This window comes from Buteo buteo, chromosome 7 (assembly GCF_964188355.1).
Source record: "Buteo buteo chromosome 7, bButBut1.hap1.1, whole genome shotgun sequence".
Classification (NCBI taxonomy): domain Eukaryota; kingdom Metazoa; phylum Chordata; class Aves; order Accipitriformes; family Accipitridae; genus Buteo; species Buteo buteo.
In genome coordinates this window covers 10849484-10869638 of record NC_134177.1, presented here as the reverse complement: position 1 = coordinate 10869638, position 20155 = coordinate 10849484, and the positions used below count along the sequence as shown (strand labels likewise).

The 20155-nt window shown below is 40.6% G+C and overlaps 1 protein-coding gene across 1 annotated transcript; it reads left to right on the top strand.

Annotated features, from left to right (window-relative positions):
* The first annotated feature begins 5379 nt into the window (after nt 1-5379).
* Nucleotides 5380-16535, top strand: FETUB (fetuin B). The gene is made up of 7 exons (XM_075033201.1): nt 5380-5667; nt 10226-10336; nt 11752-11839; nt 12381-12547; nt 13488-13601; nt 14505-14594; nt 15081-16535. The coding sequence occupies exons 1-7, from the start codon at nt 5446-5448 to the stop codon at nt 15498-15500; spliced, it is 1212 nt and encodes a 403-aa protein (XP_074889302.1). The 5' UTR covers nt 5380-5445; the 3' UTR covers nt 15501-16535.
* Nucleotides 16536-20155: the final 3620 nt, after the last annotated feature.

The following is a 20155-nucleotide window of genomic DNA, read 5'->3' as shown; positions in this document are numbered from 1 at the left end:
GCTCCTGCACTTCTCATCAGCTTCACTGGGATGTGTGGGTGCTGAACACTGCGGAAAATCAGGTCAGTCCTTTCTTTTGATCACACACCAATGACACTAAAGAAGTGGCAGGAAAAAATGTATTTTTCCCTTCACCTGTAGTGTTTCCTAGCCTGTACCTACTTTTAATATCCACTAGAAGTACCTCAATACTTTTGGACGTGGCATAAGAGCATCCAAGTCTATGAAAAGAACAAAGAATCAGGACACATTCATTGCTGCATAGGCTGAAAGCATCAATCCTTCCAGCCAAACACATGTGTATTCTCTGTCTTCCAGCAGATTCACAGGTGCAATATGATAATGGGGTACTGTATGGCCTGTGTGCATGAGGGAATACCAGTTGAAGGGAATAAAAATATACTACAGACATGTATCTCGTATAATAGGACCCAGACAGTAATGGCAATTTACCATTGTCCTAGCAGTCAAATCTTCCCCAAATTTCTGACACGCTAGAGGCAAAATCTATTCTAGGTAGAGAAGTGGTAAGGGACAGGGGCCAGAAGGATCTTTACTGCCAGCCAGACTGGAATTCTGCAGGCCCGGGGGAGCAGTCTCAAAGACAGTCATGAATCTTTAACCAGGAACAGTACTTGCTACAAGATAATTATCATGCAGGCAGCAAAAGCTGCAGAACACATGTCATTTCTGAACTGTTTCAAATAACCTATCCTGTTCTCCTAGTTACAACCTTCCAGTATTCAGTAAGCAACACAACTAACATTTGTTCTTGGTGAGAGCACAACAGGTTGCTATACAGAAAAGTTCTGCTCTGCTGTGTCAATGGGGACAGGAAAAGCTGTAGGTAGGCACTTGCACCAGTGCTTCAACTGGGTGTGTGGAGGAGAAAAAAAAGGGGAAATCAGCCCAGACTCTATAAGCCTTACTCTAACGTGATGGCAACATACTGCTGGCAAGCTCTCCCCATGAAGGCAGCAGCTCTCACGTTTCAAGGTTATGCTGAGTTCTTGCAGGAAGTGTGTTGCAGACAATTGCACCAGCTACTGCCAGTCAATTGCTCAGTGATTTTTTGCTTCTTTGTAAAGCAGTGACTCCAGTATGTTCTGCATGCAGCCATTCATTCAAAAAGTGCTAGTACTAAGCTGTAGAAATTTCTTGAAGAGGTAAGGTAGGTGGTCTTCCCATCCCGCTGCATGAGAGACGGTACAGGATTTAATGAAATGGCTACTATTATGATCTGCATTACTATTAAAACAGATACATGAGACTGAATTTTTAACTCGCCTGGAGCAATTAGTTTTCCTAGCTTTTGTATTTTTAGAACTAGGAATTGCCTTAACTAAACCATACAAATTGTCTCGTGTATCATGAGGTGGGCACTGAGTTATAGAAGAGACAGTGTTTTCCAGGCTTAGAAAATTCTCTATCTGATGGCAGAAACAGTAAGTTTGTAAAAGGCATCCCTGCCCATGGGCATCTCTGAACTCCAGAAATGCTGCATTTTCTTGTTGCCTTTTCCAACCACACAAAGCAAGGATGTGTAGCAGAACATCTGCAGCCTCCACACTTCAAAGATGTTCTCCTACAACTTGTATAATTACTCCATTGTTTCCTAAAACAGAGAGGGGGAAAAAAAAAAGCAGAATTGCTCTGTGCATTCCAGTTAGTAGCTGTACTTCATCTTCTTCCTCCTTAACACTTGCCCTCTTAAGGACAAAATTTGCCCTCTTAAGGGTACATTTTCCATGACTGCTTTGAAGCAGTCACTTTGTCTCCCCCCAGTATGGCCCCGTATTCATGCACCTGGACCTTAGTAACAGATGCAGTATTTAGTAGTAGATTCTCTAGGCAGTAAGTGCAATGAAATGACAATATGTAAAATACAAATGGCTTCTTCCCTGAAATGCATCATGAATAGTTTTGTGAGGTCTGCATCAATGGCTGACAATGTTTTTCAGCTTTTTTCAAACCCTGTTTTGCTAAAGCATATGTACTTCATGTGCTACTTTGGCTGGACATGCTCAGATTTCCCAGCTGTGTCCATGTTTTGAGGTCAGCTACTTCAACAGAGAAATTTTTTCCTTTCCAGTGGGAGGAAGAGTACAAAGAACAGAGTCAGGGATATAACAATTCCCCATTATAAGAGGCACCAACACAGCCAGTACTAACTGGCACCCATCTCCATAGAAATGCCATGTACTGTGAGGATAAAGAAAATGAGTTATTATCCTTTAGCCACAGGGGAAGCATTCCCAGGCACGAGGAACAATGTGACCGAGTCTGCATTGCTGCTTCTGCTGTTCCTGTACTATGGCTACAGCAGCGTTTCTCAACATTCATCTCTTGTATCCCCTCCCTACAGGATACAGTCCGTACATTATCCCTCACCCTCAGTTTGCAAAGCAACTGGCAACACATGAGGTGGCTCAGTCTAGCAGCCGTGTGCCCCTTCTGTCCTGCTATCTGAGTTTTCCACCTCTGCCACCAATCAAAGTCTTCTTAGAAGAGTTTCAGACCCAGTGCCGTTGCAGGTCTTCGTGGCTGTATGTATAATCCCACCCAGCTTTCTACAATCATTCCCTAGTACAGGTTCTGCTGTCCCCCAGAGGAACATGTCTTGAGCACTGCTGGGCTAAAGAGTTGAGATTCTTTATACCACCAGGAAAAAAAAGTGACAATATATAAAATTTTACCCCCCCCAAACTTTACAGTGGTACTAAACAGGGACAATTACATTCTTCACTTGCACTTTTCCTTCCTCAGTCAACACAGAGACAACCCTCAAACCTAAAGGTACTCGGTGTCAACCAGCAGATAGCTGTGATCACAGAGACTCCCATGACAGAAAATGAGGGCCAGGGAAATGGTTACCCAGTTTCTGGTATCCTTCAAGGTGAAATACTGCAGAATTGCCCCTTAGTAGAAAACCAATGACTTTCACTGGGATCCTCTCCAAGTAATGGTAGTTGTCACTTCTCCAGATCTTCAAGATAACAACTATTTGTACAGCTATTCCCCCATCTCCAGCATGGAGTTTCTGACAAGTTAGCCACAAGGCACACCACTGTCATTTCAAACTAAAGTTTCTTCAGGCAGAATTTTCCATGACCCTTTTTCATCTGTACTCAGCAAATCACTCAAGATCAATAGTGACCACAGTGCAGTCTCTTAGCTGGCAAATCAGCCTCCAAATTCAGCAGTGAGCAGATAAGTCAAAGGTACAAATACACGTTCACAACTTCGCATGTGCTCTGTGGTACTATGGGGAGAGCAGCTGAGACAGTGAATGGCTCCCTCCCACAGTTACTGCCTCCAGTCATATCAGGATCATATTATTTATTGTTGCTGAAAAGGAATGAAAGCAGAGCACTGAGTAGTGCTAAAATAATTAAAATAGTTACATTGCTGGACCAATTTCCTTTGTTCCTTGGGTCTATAGTCACAGGCTTATGATTCTCCTGCAGCTTCCTACAATCTAAACTGGGGTAGGCTCTGGCAGTGGTTAGAGAAGCCAAGGAACTAAAGATTAAGCAGGTGAGACTCTTCCTTGAGCCAATTCTGGCCATACAATATCAGGGAGACAATAACACTGAACAAGATAGAAAACTAAGGTCCTAAATCATCTGTCCAAGAGACAGTTACGGGATAAGCAGCTGCAGTTCACAGAGAAGTCTGAACTACATCTGGGACAGCTATGCAAGGTGATGTGAACTGGCAAAGAAACAACTGGATGTACATTTTCCTCGACCCAAAGTACAAAAAGAAGAATTTACAGGCAAAAAAGAGCAAGAGGTGACACAAGAAGGAAGGCACTGGGTACAAGAAATCAAATGAAAGCAGTTCACCCTCCAGTTTATGTTACATGCACTCTCTTCTTTAAAAAGTTCTTTCTGCTAGATTCTCCCCTTCAGACCTTTGGCACCGAGATGAGTGTAATCAGCCGCAGGTATGTAACTTTCCTACAGGCCGCCTTCCTCTCCTTTTCCCTCTCACTATATAATTTCAGATGGTTCTTACTTCATCACTAAGTTTGGTTCTCAGGCAATAAAAATGCAGCAGCGTGTTACAATTAGCAGTGGAGTTCATATGCAACTGTACCTGCCTCTAAACCCACAGGAATATAAAGCTAGGCTTTGCCAGGCAGAGGCTGAAACAAGGTACAGCCAAAAATTTGAGATGGGAGGAAATAAAAGGAAACAAGACTTGTTCTTTGGCATCAGAAGCAACATATAATGATGGCAAGTTCACAGAGTACTTTGCATAATGTGGCAGTAAGAACAAAGTCAGAAGTTGGGGGAAGATGGGATGAAATACGAAATGTTCAGGGCTCAGGGAAATCAGAACGGGGCATCAAAAACATAGTAGGTGTCAATAAATAGAAAGTTTTAGGCAACAAAAGACGAGTGGGTTGGAGTCAAGGCATTGAGAAGGAACAAATCCTGAAATGGAGTCTTCAATAGCCTAAGACTGTTTTGATAGCCCTGGTTCACTTATTGTCTATTTCTTCCAATCTCTTACAGCAGTTCATTTTGCACCATCCCACCAACAGAAGTAAAGTCTTTGAGGCAAGAACAAAACTTACCACATCTATGTCACCATATTCAATTACAGAGAATGTTAAGTCCCAAATAAACACAATGGAAACTTCTGCTTAAAAGCAGAAACCATGATGAAATCATTAATTCTTTACATTGCCTGTTATCATGTTATCTAAGAGTATTTAATGGCTTGAGCAGGCCATTTATCCACAGGCTTCTTGTCTGGACATGGACTGCATTTTCCTGGCTTGGTCTGGGTTAAGGGTTAACATTCATCTGTAGGTATCCAACTGACTAGAAATACTCAAAGAATGAAGCCAAACTGAGCTTTCTATCTCAACCAAACTGACCACATGTAACACAGAGTCAGTATATTTGTTTGCTGTTTGCATTTAACAAATACAAAGTGTAAAATCAGTCAAGCTTGTGGCCCTTATCCAATTCCCATTCAAATTACTGAGACCTTTGTCATTGTCTTATTTTGGAGAAGAACTGGCTCACTGACAGAACAGAGCTGGAGCCAGACCTGTCCTGCATGTAGGTTTATTTAAGCAATTCTGGTTTCTTAAGAAAGCAGCTTTCTGTGTATATTCTTGTCCCTTGCAATGAAGTCAAAGTTATACGATCTGCCCAGTGAAATCTAAATTGGAGATGTAAAGCCAGAAGGAGAAAGTGCTCTCTGGTCTCAGAGGGAGTGACAATACTTTCGTAAAACCTTGTAATCATTGACTTAGTGTTTCCTGTTGCAGCTGTAGATTTAAAGGTCATGGCCAGTACATAATAAAAAGGGGACACAAGTTTATAAAGAGACACAGCTCCATTACAAAAGTCTGCTATTTCATGCGGGTCAGCCCCTCCATACGGACTTGCCATTCTGATCTGCTGCACTGGTTTTCTAAGCAGAATGGTTTTACTTGTTTCAATGCTCTTTGGCATACAGGCGCTTTGCTCCTGGGCTGCCTCTCCTCCTGCCGGAGAAGCACCGACTGCATTGCTTTCCCCCACCTGTGATGACACTGCAGTAAAGGAGGCTGCAGATCTGGCTCTTCGCCAGATCAATGCTGACCGAACAGAAGGCTACATACTCAGTCTCTCCCGAATTTTCAGTGTCCGAGAACACCCTCAGGTAAGTTACCTGCTTGTCCTGTATCTGTTTCTCCCATGAAGAGCCCTGTCTATCGCTATTCCTTAGCAATACCTATTTGAACTAAGAAATATTTCAAAACGCAAATGTAAAGTTATATTCACAGGACTCCAGAGGCCATGTCAACTTTACGCACAGATGACTAGAAACAGTTTCATCACCACTGTGGGCAATTAGAGAGCAAATCTCAGTCACAATTCTCTGCTGCCTGCCCCTGGAATAGCTCCAGGCATCAGTTCAAATTTGGTATGAAACACCACTACTCTGATTTAATTTCATTTTACACCTTCCTCCCACTGCCTTGAGCAGTTGGAGTGCAAAGGCTATTAAATCATCATGCATTTTGCACAAAAGATGTAAGCACTAACAGGTGTAAATACGTCCCACTTGGGACCAGGGAATTCCTTTGCAGACCTCTAAATGATGACTCATTCTCCAGAAGAAATCTGAAACCAGTTCAAATGCAAAAATTACACTGGAAATACCTATGGAATGTCACTCTCATATCCTCAAGTATCTTATTTCTCTATGTGTGCTTAATTTATTACTATTTTGTGTTACAATAGCTGAATCTACTGGCACTTGCCAGGGACAACCTGAAAGGAGTGCACAAGGCCCACAACACATAAGGCACTGTGGAAGCATGCTACTAACATTCACTGCCATGCTTGCTTTCTTCCCATAATCTTACCTGAAAGGCTGATTTCTGAACCCTTAAAGCAAATCAGGCTCATTGCCAGATGTTTAAAGAACGGTACTGGCAAGGATATGACACTACTTCTTGCTGCTCTCACAAGGACATAGTTTCTGCAGACATGCTGTGGCCACCAGAAATCTGAGATCTCCTGACTAAAGATGCACACTTTGCTGTGCTTTGCACTGTGTTCTCTGTATTGCTTTGCTCAAGTGACAAAATGTGCCCACTAAGAAACTACATCAGGTCTCTTGAGAATTTTTTCCACATGTCATGCCTCTGAGCTGGCCCAGAACCCACATCACCAGTCATGGCGTTAGGTACTTAGTCCCCCATCCTGGGGCTATTCCCTACTGACAATAATTAGAGCACACCTATGACCACCCTACGAGTGCAGCATAGTGGATGCAGACATGCTGCAAACCACTTCATTTTTCTCCCTGCCTCTCCCTTCACCTGTGCCAAGTATATCTCAGCACAGGAGAATTTTGGTCCTTGTTAGTGATTTGGTCTGTCACTTAATTCCCTAGAGACTTAACTTTTTGCCTTAGGACATACTTTGTTCTTTGTTCATTTGGGAGTTTAATTTACTTTTATTCTTATTTTTTGCATCTAATAAGCTTACCCTGTAAATAAGGTGTTTCAAGACACTGCAATAACAAAATAGACAATCTAAGCCCTTTGTCACATTTTTGCTGCTGCTGGGACTGGGTACATAAGAAGCTATGTTAGGGATGTTCATGGATGGTAACAACCTTATGCAACCTTCTATTCCTCTCAAAAAAATAAAGAAACCTTTTTTTTTTTATCAGACAGTGAACCTTCCTTCCATTTTTTAAACCAGTACTCAGGATAAAAACATTGTCAAAGTTACTTCAAATTCAAATCTGCCCTTAAGCAACCTGTGGTTCGGTTTTGCTCTAATTGAAACTAATGAGCCATCTGCTGTTAACTTACATGCAAGTAGAACAGAGCCTTTCTTTCATACAAGACACTCATGATTAACTTCACTGACAGGCACTTAACCAATATTAAAAAACATGCCAAAATATTTCATTTCTTTCCCTTGCACCAGGTCACCCTGGTGATGACCAGGCCAGGTGATGGTACGCTGCTGCCGCATCTCCTGTGGCTCCTAGGCTCCCCAGCATGCGTTGCTGTGGCAATCCTAGCATCAGCAGTGCTGAGGAAGGGATCTTTCTGGCAATGCAGAAAAGACACAAGTTTTTATTCAATACTAAGCAGATATCAAAAGGCCTTTGCATAACGGTCTTTTAATGAAAATTAAAATAAGGATGATGAAACCTTCAGAGATCTGCTGAGCTCTCAATAAACCCCAAATTATCCTTTCCCCACTGGAGGATGCATAATAACATACAGAAGCAGGTAGACAAAAATATGTGTAGATTTTGTAATAACCTCATCTGCGTATTAGAGCTGATATTATACAAGAGAGCTACAGGCAACAGGAAATACAGTTTGGTCCACCCTGGTTGCATTTAGTATTTCCAAGATCACCAAGTTTTCCAATCAGTCTTCATGATTCAGCTGATTACCCATCTAACATCAAACACATCTGACTGTAAGAACATTTCTTTAATGAGGTGTGTGTGTTCTTTTGCCTCCAGAATACCTGAACAACCAACTTGAAAGCTCAAGTCACCAGTCCCAACTTTGGAACTCCTTAAAGATACACTTGTCTTTGCTGAAGAGGGAGAAAAACCCAAATTGAATGAGAGCAGTATTCATTCATTCCTAGTTGATTTCACACTTTATGGGGCAAGAGTCTTGTAGAAGTCTGGGGCCAGTATCTGTAAAACTTTTGGCTTCAGTTTTGATTTCTGTTTAATAGCAACTGAAGACCAGACCATTTTTCTTGGCTATTACTTCTTCATGCAGGATAGTGTTAGTGATATTATTGCTCATAAAGGATATATTTGAAGGTACAAGCTTGTACCAAATGTTGCACTACTCAAACCCCACATTTTCATCAAATGGCAATTACTCCTTGACCAGTCTTAATTTCTGTTTACTGATTTAACCTATATTAGCTACCATATTAAGGAGACATATCATGATGGTATTTAGGTACCATACATTTGTATGTAAACAGAAAATTATGATTAGTTCCTTCCATAGAAGGATCTATGCAGCCAGGTGTGGGGATGCTGCCATCCACTGCACGCAGTGCTGCAGCACCTCAGCTTCACTCTTTGTTAAAATAGCTTTTGATCTTTTCACGACCTTCAAAACGACACTTATAATTAAACCTCAGGATTAGTGTAGGCAAACCCTGAGAGCTCACTGCAAGGCATTACCAGATTACTTCATAGAACACTTAAGGAAAAAGAGGATATGAAAATATGAAAAATGGTATAAAGCATGGTAAGTTGCATATGTAAGAATATAACTTAGAGACAAAGCTAACAAAATTTACTCACTTTATATTTATTTTCTATTTATTTTGCTCTTTCATATTTCAAGGGTTTAGTATTACATTTACAAGTATATATGGTAGAGTTCACATAAAATCACCACCCCAGCCTCTTTCCAGAGATCGCTATACTGTGTGACCAGAATAGTTTGTATCACTCAGACTCCTCAGAACTCAAGAACAGATACCTCTTAGTGTTTTTTCCCAGCAGTATAAAAACCAAAAAGCGAGCCGTACTCCAGCCTTTAGATGCCGCATTGACTGGTCTTTAGTCGCTATTAAACAGAAATCAAAACTGAAGCCAAAAGTTTTACAGATACTGGCCCCAGACTTCTACAAGACTCTTGCCCCATAAAGTGTGAAATCAACTAGGAATGAATGAATACTGCTCTCATTCAATTTTGGTTTTTCTCCCTCTTCAGCAAAGACAAAATCTCAGTCTAAACATGCAGCTAACACTCACAACTAAGTTCTTTAGGATGTATAAATGACAGCTGCTCTCTTTCCAGCTTTCCACTACAGAAAATAGAATACGATCCTACTAAGCTGTATCCTTGATAAACATCCTGGAAAGGTGCTTACCTGTATCTGCAGTGGAAGCAGAACCAGGAGCTGCACCATGCAGCATCTCATCTTTCGGTACCACATGATGTAATCACTATATATATGGAGCTGTACTTTTAGTCTTTCCCTGTTCCTCTTTCATGGAAACATGTTTGCCCAAACGTTGAGCCCTAACTGCTTTGTGCACCTGTGCCGCAGTGAACTGAATAAAGGTGTCTCAACTTAAGCACAGGCTCAGAGCATTGGACTGAATCTTTAAGTGAGTCAGAAACATCCATGTAGATATGCAAGGTCTCTCATAGCACTTTCTGATATCTGAGAGAACATTTAAGTTGTCTGCATCAACTCAGTCATTGCCTCTTTATGGCAAGTGCAAAGCATCCATACTTGAAGAAGACGCTACTCTAAGAAATAAGACATTTCTGTTTCTAATGCCTACTGGGAAGGTTCCATGTTAGCAGTTTTTTATTATTTGCGGTATTTATCGTCTCATTCTTATTGAAGGCAAAATAACCTACCTTTCAAATCTAACCATAAAATGCAGTTGACGATGAAAACTTTACCATGTTTAGTCCTTACTCTTGGGTTCTGATTGGTACCAGAATCAGAAGGATAAAGCTGATGCTAAAAGGCTGGGTTTGAATTAAAGCTGACTAGACACATGACCAAGCCTTTCTAACAGGGCCTGAATTTGTCACCATTGAGAATTTGTCCCACAGAATGTTCAGTTTTCAGGATAGCTGTGTGTCCCACCTGTGTGTTTTGTGTTTCTCCATGTCTCCATTTCATGTGTCCCTACTTTGTTCTATACAAAACTACGATATGACCCTTTCATTTCTTGTTTTCAGGAGATCACTGGTTCTGTCTTCTATCTCATCTTGGATGTAGTAGATACTGAATGCCATGTACTCAGCAAAAAGTTGTGGAAGAACTGTACTGCCAGACCTGCTCATGCAACTGTAAGGATTTTATTTTCTTATTTAATCTCAGGTATGAGATGAAATCTCAGGTATGAATAGTACTCAGGTATTACTGAAGACAGCAAAATCCCTACACATGCATTTCTAGTAGGCAGCAGAGCTTAGAAGAAATCAAAACTCATTTTTTAAGGTCCACAGCTTTCCTCTGTACTTTCTAATAAGTTATAGACTGGTAAGATTTATTTTTAATAATGAAATTAAAAGAAAGTTTTTGACCAGAGCTAATAAGCAGACATAACTAAATAGCCATGCTAGAACACTATATAGAATAAATGGTTTACTTTTTATAGCAACCCTGTAAGAGTTTATTTTAAAGACAGTCTGTCAAGAAGGGAATAAAAGAAATTCACTTTTATATAACATGCAATTTTTGGTTTAGTTTAATTCCACTTTTACTCTGACAACTTTGCAAAAAATTGCATTGAAAGAGGACAAGAAAGAAAGCTCTGCAAGATAAGCTGCAAAGACAGAAAGTGATCTAAGACTGTTGCTACAGGTGACCAAAATGATTCTGAACAAGTGAAAAAAAAACTTATAAAATGAAGAATGACAAGAACGAAGCTTCATGTGAAAAAAAGAAAAGTTCTGATTAAATTGTCCTGGGCTGCTTCTTAGGTCAATCAGTTTTCATTTTTAAATGAAAAACTGGAAAAAATAAAAAGAATTCTGCTCACTTCTGCTTACAGTGCTTTCAGCAGGAAAAAGGTGCAAGGCATACATGGTTGATATGGCTTCTGCGAAGTCTAGAAATCTAAGTCCTAGAGGCCTTGATCATACATGTCGCAATATTTAAGAAGCACTCAGAGAATATACATTCAATTTTTAAACATAAAGGCACGATGGATATTGACAGGCCAGTATTTTTTTCTGCCATAAAGTCACGAGTTTCTTTGTGTGCAAGGGTGATCTTACTGTGCCACAAAACTGATTTAGGGTCTTCCTTACCATTCTCCTTCCTTACTATGGACATAGGGAGAAGGGGGAAGGTGGCAGACAGGTGACTGGATACAGATACTCTGAGCTGATATTCAGGTTTAAGCTTTCTGTGTTCTAGACATAGACCCAGCTCCTGGTGCCGGGGCCTGGCCAGGGAAAGCACTCTGTGACACTTGGGCACTTAGCTGCCAGAACTGTGGCTTTGTGCAGGCCATCCTGCCAACAAGCACTGCACCTGTATAGCTCAGAATTACACCGGGGAAGATCTGGCCTTCTGTTTCTAAAGGAGATGGATACTTAGAAATGTGCTTCATTGCAATTTGAGCATTAACACAACTTTTTTCTTGAAAAGAATTTCATAACCACAAGGAGAAAATGAACCACCCACTGTCTAGGTACTAGATGATCAGTGCAAAGTTTGCAATATTAATTGTTTCTAAATGTTTATATTGTTTTAGGTTTATGGTCAGTGCAAAGCAATTATCTACATTAATCAGGCAAGAAATATTGCTCATCTGAGTACTTATGAGTGCATTTTACAACCAGGTATGTCTTTATTTAACATACTTACTTTAAAAGAGGACTGGAAAAACACTCTTTGCCATACAGCATTACTTTAAATTTTAATTGTAATCATGGCACCACAGCGTCTCCATTAGCTTTCAGCTGCCCTAATTTTCTCAAGTCACTGATCATAAGGCCAGTATGGTCCTGCATCTTAAAGCAGTGCAGTAATAACTGTTTTCATCTCTGGGAAACCCAGCAGAGCCTCTATATGGGCTTCTACCCTCTGGTCCAAAAAGCATTTTTATAGGTTTGTGAAAGGCAAGTAAAACGAGCAAGCCCACTGTCAGTAGGCTGAGCTTTTTTCTGCAGTGTCTCTGCCTCCACTGCAACATTTTTATGGGTCTGCAAATTCATAAAGATTCAAAACCGTTAAGTGAATCAAACCACATATTGTTACTCCAGGAGACTGGAGGACAAATTGGGGGGTTGGGGACATGGATGCATTTACAGTGACCTACACTATCAACATACTTTTATGGTTATGCTTTCTCTAATGACCTTGTTTTGTCTGGATAAAAAGTTCCATCCAGATATATTTGGACAGTGTGTCCTGACTGCCCAGTTGATGACAGTCCAACTGAGCCCAGATATTTGGAGGCTGCTGCTCAAAGCCTTGCCAAGTTCAATGAAAAGAGTGAACAAACTCATTATTTCTCTGTCCTCAATGTCACAAGAGCTTCAATGCAGGTAAGCCAAGGCTCATCTGACTTGCTTTAGCCCTCAAGAAGTATGGAACCACCTGCTATACTTTATATGATTTGTTATGTCTTACAGATTGTTTAGAATTTGTACCTGTATAGTACAGAGAATATTTCTATGCAGAATTCTCCTGGGAAAGGAGATCTGCAATGATTCAAGACTTTGGCCCCATTTATTGCAAAAAGAAGGGCTTTATGCAAAACTCAAGACACAGATTTGCATTCCAAAGTTTAGGAAATCTTCGTTGTGAGCTCTTTCTTCTACTACCACCACGAACTAGTGACTCCCTAATAGAAAGAATTTAATAAAGCACAGTCATCCCTTCCAACACATACCTGTAATTCACTGAATGAGCTTAAACATGGTTTAAAACTAATTTTAGACTAACAGAGAGTTAATGATCCCCTGGCTAAATCCTGTTTGTTTACCACAGTAATATCTGGTCTCTCTGAAATTCATTATCGATAGATAACAAAGCGGTTTTTACTCTTTGTCTCAAATGGTTAGATATTACTACAATACAGTATTTAATTGCTCCCATTTTCCAACCCTGAGGTACTCACATTTCAGAAATAGAAAGTGATCCTGTTCATTAAAGCAGCCCGAAATAACCAACAAGGCACTGAAGAGGGTCTTTGGATATGTAGTTCTATGTGGATGCTAACTTACTAAAAAACCCAAACTAATTTAAACTATAGCTAATCCATAAGTTACTAAGATTGTGCGTATATAAGAAGTAAAAAATAACCAGGCAATTAAGCAGCACTGGCAAAAAATCATTCTCCTGTAATACAACAGTAATGCCCCAAATATAACCAGCTCCTTCCACACTTAGCAGGAGTTTTACATCTATTTCAAGGTCTGTACAATTCTTCCTTCTGCCTGACATATGCACAAGGTCTAATTGCCACTGGTCTCTCATTAACAGTGGGTCGTTGGTCCTGCATATTTTGTAGAGTTTTTGATTCAGGAGACGTCCTGCTCCAAAAATGACACAATTGCTGACATCTCCCAGTGCAAGCCACTTTCATCGGAACTAGCTGTAAGTACTTTTCCTTGCATAAACACCTGTTTTTCAGATATTATGATTCCTCAGTGAATACTTAGGCTATCCCTTTGGTTCTTTGCAGACAAGAATCGAAGCCCACAGGTGCCTTTTTATGGGTCGTAGCTCTATACTCTCTTGCAACTGTACAGACTGCTTTAGAATAGAGAAAACATTTCAGTAAAAGTTCAGACTTCTTACCTAGGAGTTCATGAACAAAGAAAACAGAAAAAAATACCATCCAGAAAAACATGGGGTAGCCATTGTCTTACAAAACTGAATCATTCTTAAGGATTTCTTCCAAGTAAACAGACATAGACAATAAATGCCAAGCAATGCATGAAGAGTATATTCACACTACAATGAGGTCAGCTAAGGAAAACGTTTAGGAACTACGAAAAAAGTTATTAGAGAAACAGAAAGACTAAATGGGTATGTTGCCAAGAGATAACATTTCAAGCCCCAAGCCATGTTACCTACAGTCCAGTAAAAACCACAACTATTAGAAACAACATTTTTTCATGGTTTCTTGCACTCCTATGGTGTGAAATTGTTTTTGCCTGAAAAAATTATATTATTTTCTATTACACAACTTGCCTGCATGGGGATAATCTGCTGCGGCAGAACTTAAGTGTGCTGTTGTAGTTGGGCCTTAAGTGGCCAGCTTATTTTTCTTATCATGTTACCAAACCCTCCTTTGCAAACATAAAGCCTTTTTCAAAATGCTGCCTCCTTTGTAAGCTTGCCAATCCCAAAATAAAAGTTTGCCCAAGCTGCTTATCCCCACAAATACATGTAGAAGCTATAACTATTCAGCCTTTCATAATCACTTATTTTACAAGATAGGAGCTAGGTATCAGTGCTACAATGTGAAAAAATACTTGCATTTTCTTCTTCCAGCAAATAGGTTTCTGCAAAGGCTCTGTAGTAAACAGTCACTTGGAACACGAACGGTTTGTCACAACATCCTGTGAAATCTACAGTCTGCAGGTATTTCTTAATCTAATCTTAATATTGCAAGAGTAATACTGCTTTACAAAACAAGAATTGAACTCTTGAAAGCCCAGCCATTTTAAGTTTTCTTATTCACAATGATATGGGCTTCAAGAAAGTGATAAGGCCAAATCAGGAAGAAAACTCTCATGTGATAAAACATACTGTTGCTAGGTGGATAAAAAGGCAATAGAGTAAGTATAGAGTCAATCATACAGAATGTGTTCAGAATGGTCTCAGAGAAATTGTAAATAACAAAGGGAATGCAAAGAGCAATAACTGTGTAGTTACCCAAGTTTCATGCACCCATCTCCACTAGCATATGAAGAAGTTCTATCTGTCTATCCTTTGAGCTTCTGTTCTGCAGCTGGTCTTTGCAGACTGGAATTGCAGCAGATCCTTAGTGTGAAGGGTAACCTTCTTCATATCTGAAAGAATTTGGAATAGCTTCAATATAGGTAATGCTTACTGCCTGTTATTTAGGATCCTGCCACTGAAGAGGGGAAACAGCAAGCTAATCAGACGTCTGGAAAATCCAGCCAGAATCATCAACAAGCTTTCCCTTCAGAAATCAATCCTTTCTCCCCACACCTAGAAAAAACAGTGGGCTGGGTTAAAGTTCTACCCCCTTCAACTGAGGATATCTCTTTCCAAAACCTACCACAAAGTCAAAATGAACATAAAGATGGAAAGCCAGTTCCACCTGAGGCTGTAGGTTCTACGCCCAGTCTTGATGGAGAAAAGACTCAAGCAGACAAACCAGACTTTACCAAACCAGTCACTGGACCAGTTATTCTCCCTTTTCCTGAAGAACTTTCTCTATCAGACTCATGCCCAGCAGAAGCAAAGGAGATAAACTCCATCCTCCGGCCTTTGCTGCCTAAAAAGCCTACCAAAGTCTAGCCAGCATCCAATCACCTCAACTACCTGCAACAAAATAATGGCCACAATGGCAACCTGGTTTTTCAATCTGCGTAACATCTTTAAATAAATAAGTTTCTTATCACAGTCTTCATCTCTGGAGATGTCAGTTTTAAAAAAGCACAAGAAGAGATTAGAAAAAGAAATTTAACTGGGCATTTTCTAACAAAAGAATTTGGCTTTTAATTCTCAAATTACTCCCAGCAGTGAGAGCATGAAGGAAAGGTAACTGTGGAGGGTAAAAGAATTTGCAGAGCTGAGACAGCCCAGCAGCATCAGCAAATAACAGCCTCAGTAGCAAAAGCCTGTCAGGGCACAGTGCGGGATGGCTGCTCCCCGAGGGATGGTGAGATGGAGCTAAGCGTGATGATAACGAGGCTGGCAGGGCAGGGGCCTGTCCCATGGTACCTGAGCGAGGCGAGCAGGGCAGACTCAGGGATGGTAGTCAGGTTACAGGAAAAGGCCAGATCACCACCCAAGTTCATGGGCGATGAGGCAGGTCTGAGGTCAAGCCAGGAACACGAATTAGCAAGTCAGGGTCAGGATCTGGTCCGGTTACAGTAACCAGAGTCAGACACAGCCCAGCGATCTCCACGCAAGTCCACAGTGACGAGGCAGGTCTGAGGTCAGGCCAGGAAGACAGGCTGGAGGTCTGAACCTGGGTCTGGATCAACAGGGCCCGTGGCCAGGCACAGGCACAGCGGTGATGCAGCAGGGGCTGTATCTCGGGCAGGGGCCAAAATGCTACAGCCTCAGCTTAAAGCAGCTCCTGTAGGAAGCGGGGTTGGGTCAGCCCTGGCCGTGGCCTCCCCGCCGCTGTGCTGCCTGGGAGCCTGTCCCCAGGGTCACCCAGGGAAGGGGAACAGCCCCTGCTGTGCTGTTGCTGAGTTGGCCCTAAGCCCTGGGAGCCAAGCCTCCAGGAGGAGGGATGCTCTCAGGGCCCTTACAGAGTCACACCCGGTGTGATGGTGTACAAACGGGGAAGAGGACTTCAACACTGTTTATCATTAAAAGCTAGTGGGGTTTTATTATTTTACGGGTTAACTTCTTAATTATAATGTGATGAGCTTAGCCTATTTTTCTATTTCCCATGGAAGATCTCAAGAAAGATTATTTTTTTCCTAATGCTTTATACCCTCACTTAAAGAAAGTGGAAAAGGCTACCCACATGTGAAACCCTTACACATAATTCTGGCTGGTGGAGAATCAAGCTCAGGCTATTCAGATTCTTATGCTTTACTGACCCTGCTGTGCAGGAAAAATGATGATTTACAAAATCAGCCTAATTCTTTCTTGAGATAGGTCATATTAACTGCCTTATAATAAAAACCACAGGGAGCCTGTAGCTAAGAAAAATCAATTTCACTAAAGCCAGACATAGCAACTGTACTGACAATAACAAATATAAATAAATGAGAAGACAAGAAGAAGAAAAAGAGTGAACATGGGAAAGAAATGTCATTTGTGGCCAGGAGTACACTGATATTTGCAATAATTATGGGGCTCATATGAGACCACAGAGCCTTTCTCTAGTTGCCACCAGATCTGTAAAATTTGTTCAAAACAAAATCAATAAAATATAATTGTTTCTGAAGCCTTTATGCTGCTGAATCACCCCTAGAGATGATAGATCATTTCTCCATTTAAAGAGGCTTTCAAACAAAAATTATGGTTTTGTTAAAGTATTCTGACATTATGTAATTTGATTAAAATTTATTACTTTATTATTACAAATAAAATATAAATAAAAGTATTATTTCATTCTGAGTGAAGACAAAATAATATTGAAATATCACATGGAGTTATGTTCCCAACAAATATGTTTGTTTTTTCAGTCTGTAAAACTCTTAAAAACATAAATTTTATATAAAGGAGTAATTTAATTGCTTCAAAGATTAAAATAAGCCAAAAAGTGATATGTGAAAGACATCAACTGAGCCAAAAATAATTCCATTTCAATTCCCCATCATGAGAAATTTCAACATATTTTGGTTTCATTAATTTCTGAGTAGAAAACAATTCAAAATCAAGTAGTTCTCTAAAAATCATAAAATACAAATTCTATCCAATTCTTATCGTAGTATGAGCTGATGAGCTGTAGGCCGTGTCAGCATTCCCCTTTTTATCAAGTCATCAATTTACAGCATCTTGGTTTTCCCTTGAGAAGTTTCACCTTTGCCAGCTCAGGTTTCCTTAACACGACCAGTGTGTTCTACCTCCCTGCACAGGAACTGCTGATCTGCCATATGCTGAAATCAGGGATACCAGGCGTCACTCCATGCCCTCACAGAGAGCACCGTTGGCTTTAGTGAGTCAGAGAGCAAGAGCATTGGGGCAACAGCCTGTCACACTTCAGTAGTTTTCAAAATGCTTTTTTTGCCCCTCTTTTCAGTTAATGCCCATACTTCTCACTTCTGCTGTTTTATAATGCGGTCTATTTTATCAACTGTTTGCATGTTGATTCTAATCTCGCTGTGGCTCCATCAGTTTAATGATACTCCTGACATTTATATCAACATATGTAACCAGATTCTACCCCAAAAGGAGTACTGGGGAAGAAATAATCAACATTAACTGCTAGCCACAGCCAAGAATACCCCATTTCAGTTAGTTCTCTGTCTTGACTACAGTTGCTTATAATAGTAAATTGGACAGCAACAGCAGCAAGTGAAGATAAATAGAGTGGAGTTGGTGTGAACATGAATAAGGGGAGTTAAAGAGAACATCTGGAAGTCTGGATCCACAGTTTTGAGCATTCGGTTTGGATATTGTTTAGCCTGTTCCGCAGACAAGGCTCAGAAATGACATCTGAATCAATACTTTCTCTAGTTTGGATCTGTTATTTGGGTTCAAAGACTTCTATGATTTAAAAATAAATACCAGAAGGGGTGTTTATCCAAGCAGTAACTGTATCTACAGTGCAGATCAGCAAGCATCAGTGGTCAGTGCAGATTCACAGGCATTTCCTTTATTTGCTGTGGCCACTCCAGCACAGCGATTCCTGTACCCAGCTTTCAGTGTCACCTAGGCCACCACCAATGTTTACCATAATTGAGGCCTGGTACTAATATCCAAGACTAATTTCTTGAACTACAAGTAGGAGACTGAAGATGTACAGTTTCTGTGTTTCCTTTGCCCTCAGAACGTACCTGGACACTGCTGCATTCCCAGATGGCATTGATATGGTTAACAGCTGATAACGTTTAGTCATAACTGCTTCAAATCCTGCTGCTGATTCAGCAGATTTATGCGAATCTGAGTGGGCCAGCACTACAGCTTTCTTCTCCAACATGCCCGCATGGACAGATAAGGGCACAAGATGCAATGCATCTGGTCTCCGCACATTTACTCTATGTGACAGCATGATCAGACAGGACTGCACCAAATCCTCTAAAAAACATGTCCAGATAGTGCCGAAAACCTCCATCTTCTGGCCTGGTCTCTCACCTTCTAGCTAAACTGAGCACAACAGCTAGCAGTCACACCCCAAATGCCCTTTTCTCCTCCCAGGACTGGGAACTGTTAAGCACTGCTTCTCCTTGCCCAGCAAGGAACAGGCCAGTAACACACAGAAGCCCTCCATCTAGTCACTGGAGAAGAGAAATACATGGGTTTTGGCAGACAATTCCAACTCACTTTTCAATTTCATTTTCACAGGTTTTCAACACTTATTGATGTTATGATATCATATCATCCATTATTAACTTGCTATCTGGGCAATGTCCAGCTAAAATCTGGTCTGATGTTTATTTGAGCAAACATTCCAGTTTCACATGGACAATGTCTTTATTCAGGCACAGATAACCAATGGTCAGTGACCTCCAGGATTGTTGACGTTTTTACCAGATATTATCAAGCCTTTATCTCTGCATATAGATGAGTCACCATGAATGCAAAAAAAGGGGCAGTAACATTCAAAGGGTACAGAATAAGACATGCTGCCTTATTTATGCATACATTGGCTATGCATTTGTTTAGGTTTTTTAGCTACCCTTCTCCTACACTCATCCTTGGCCAATCAAAAAGATTTTAAAAAGCAAGGCCCAGACATCAAAGTTCTCAAGATGGGTTTAAAAATCAAGGTTTTTATAAAATAAGCTAATTATAAATTCTATTTGTCTGACTTCAGAACCTGCCCATTGTACACACTTCATGGTTAAACACTTTCTTCTGCATCTCTGAGACTATACATGTTAAGCAGCTGTATTCAGAATATACATATGTATTATTTTGATTTCAAAGGTAGATTTTAAAGACATCCCACTAGATATAATCGTAAATACTATACAACACAGCTACTAATACTTCCCTTATGTTAACCTAGTACAACTTATAAGCATGAGTTAAAGCTTAAATTTTAAGAATATTATAATGCCAAAAGCCCTGAAAAACTCAAATCGCTTGGGACTTCCTCTGACCCCATTCTTAACATCAAATTCTTAACCCCACTTTTTCCCCAGCCTCTCAAGCCCCTCAGCAAACAGGTCAGTCTTGCAACATATCCTTAAGGTCATCAACTTAGAATTAGGCTGGGTTTTTTTCTAGAAAGCAATTTGCAGCCAAAGACAATGAGGACACGATAGGGAATACTGACACCGTTTTTATTCCCCGTATTAGTTCTTGAGGCCTCCCAAGCA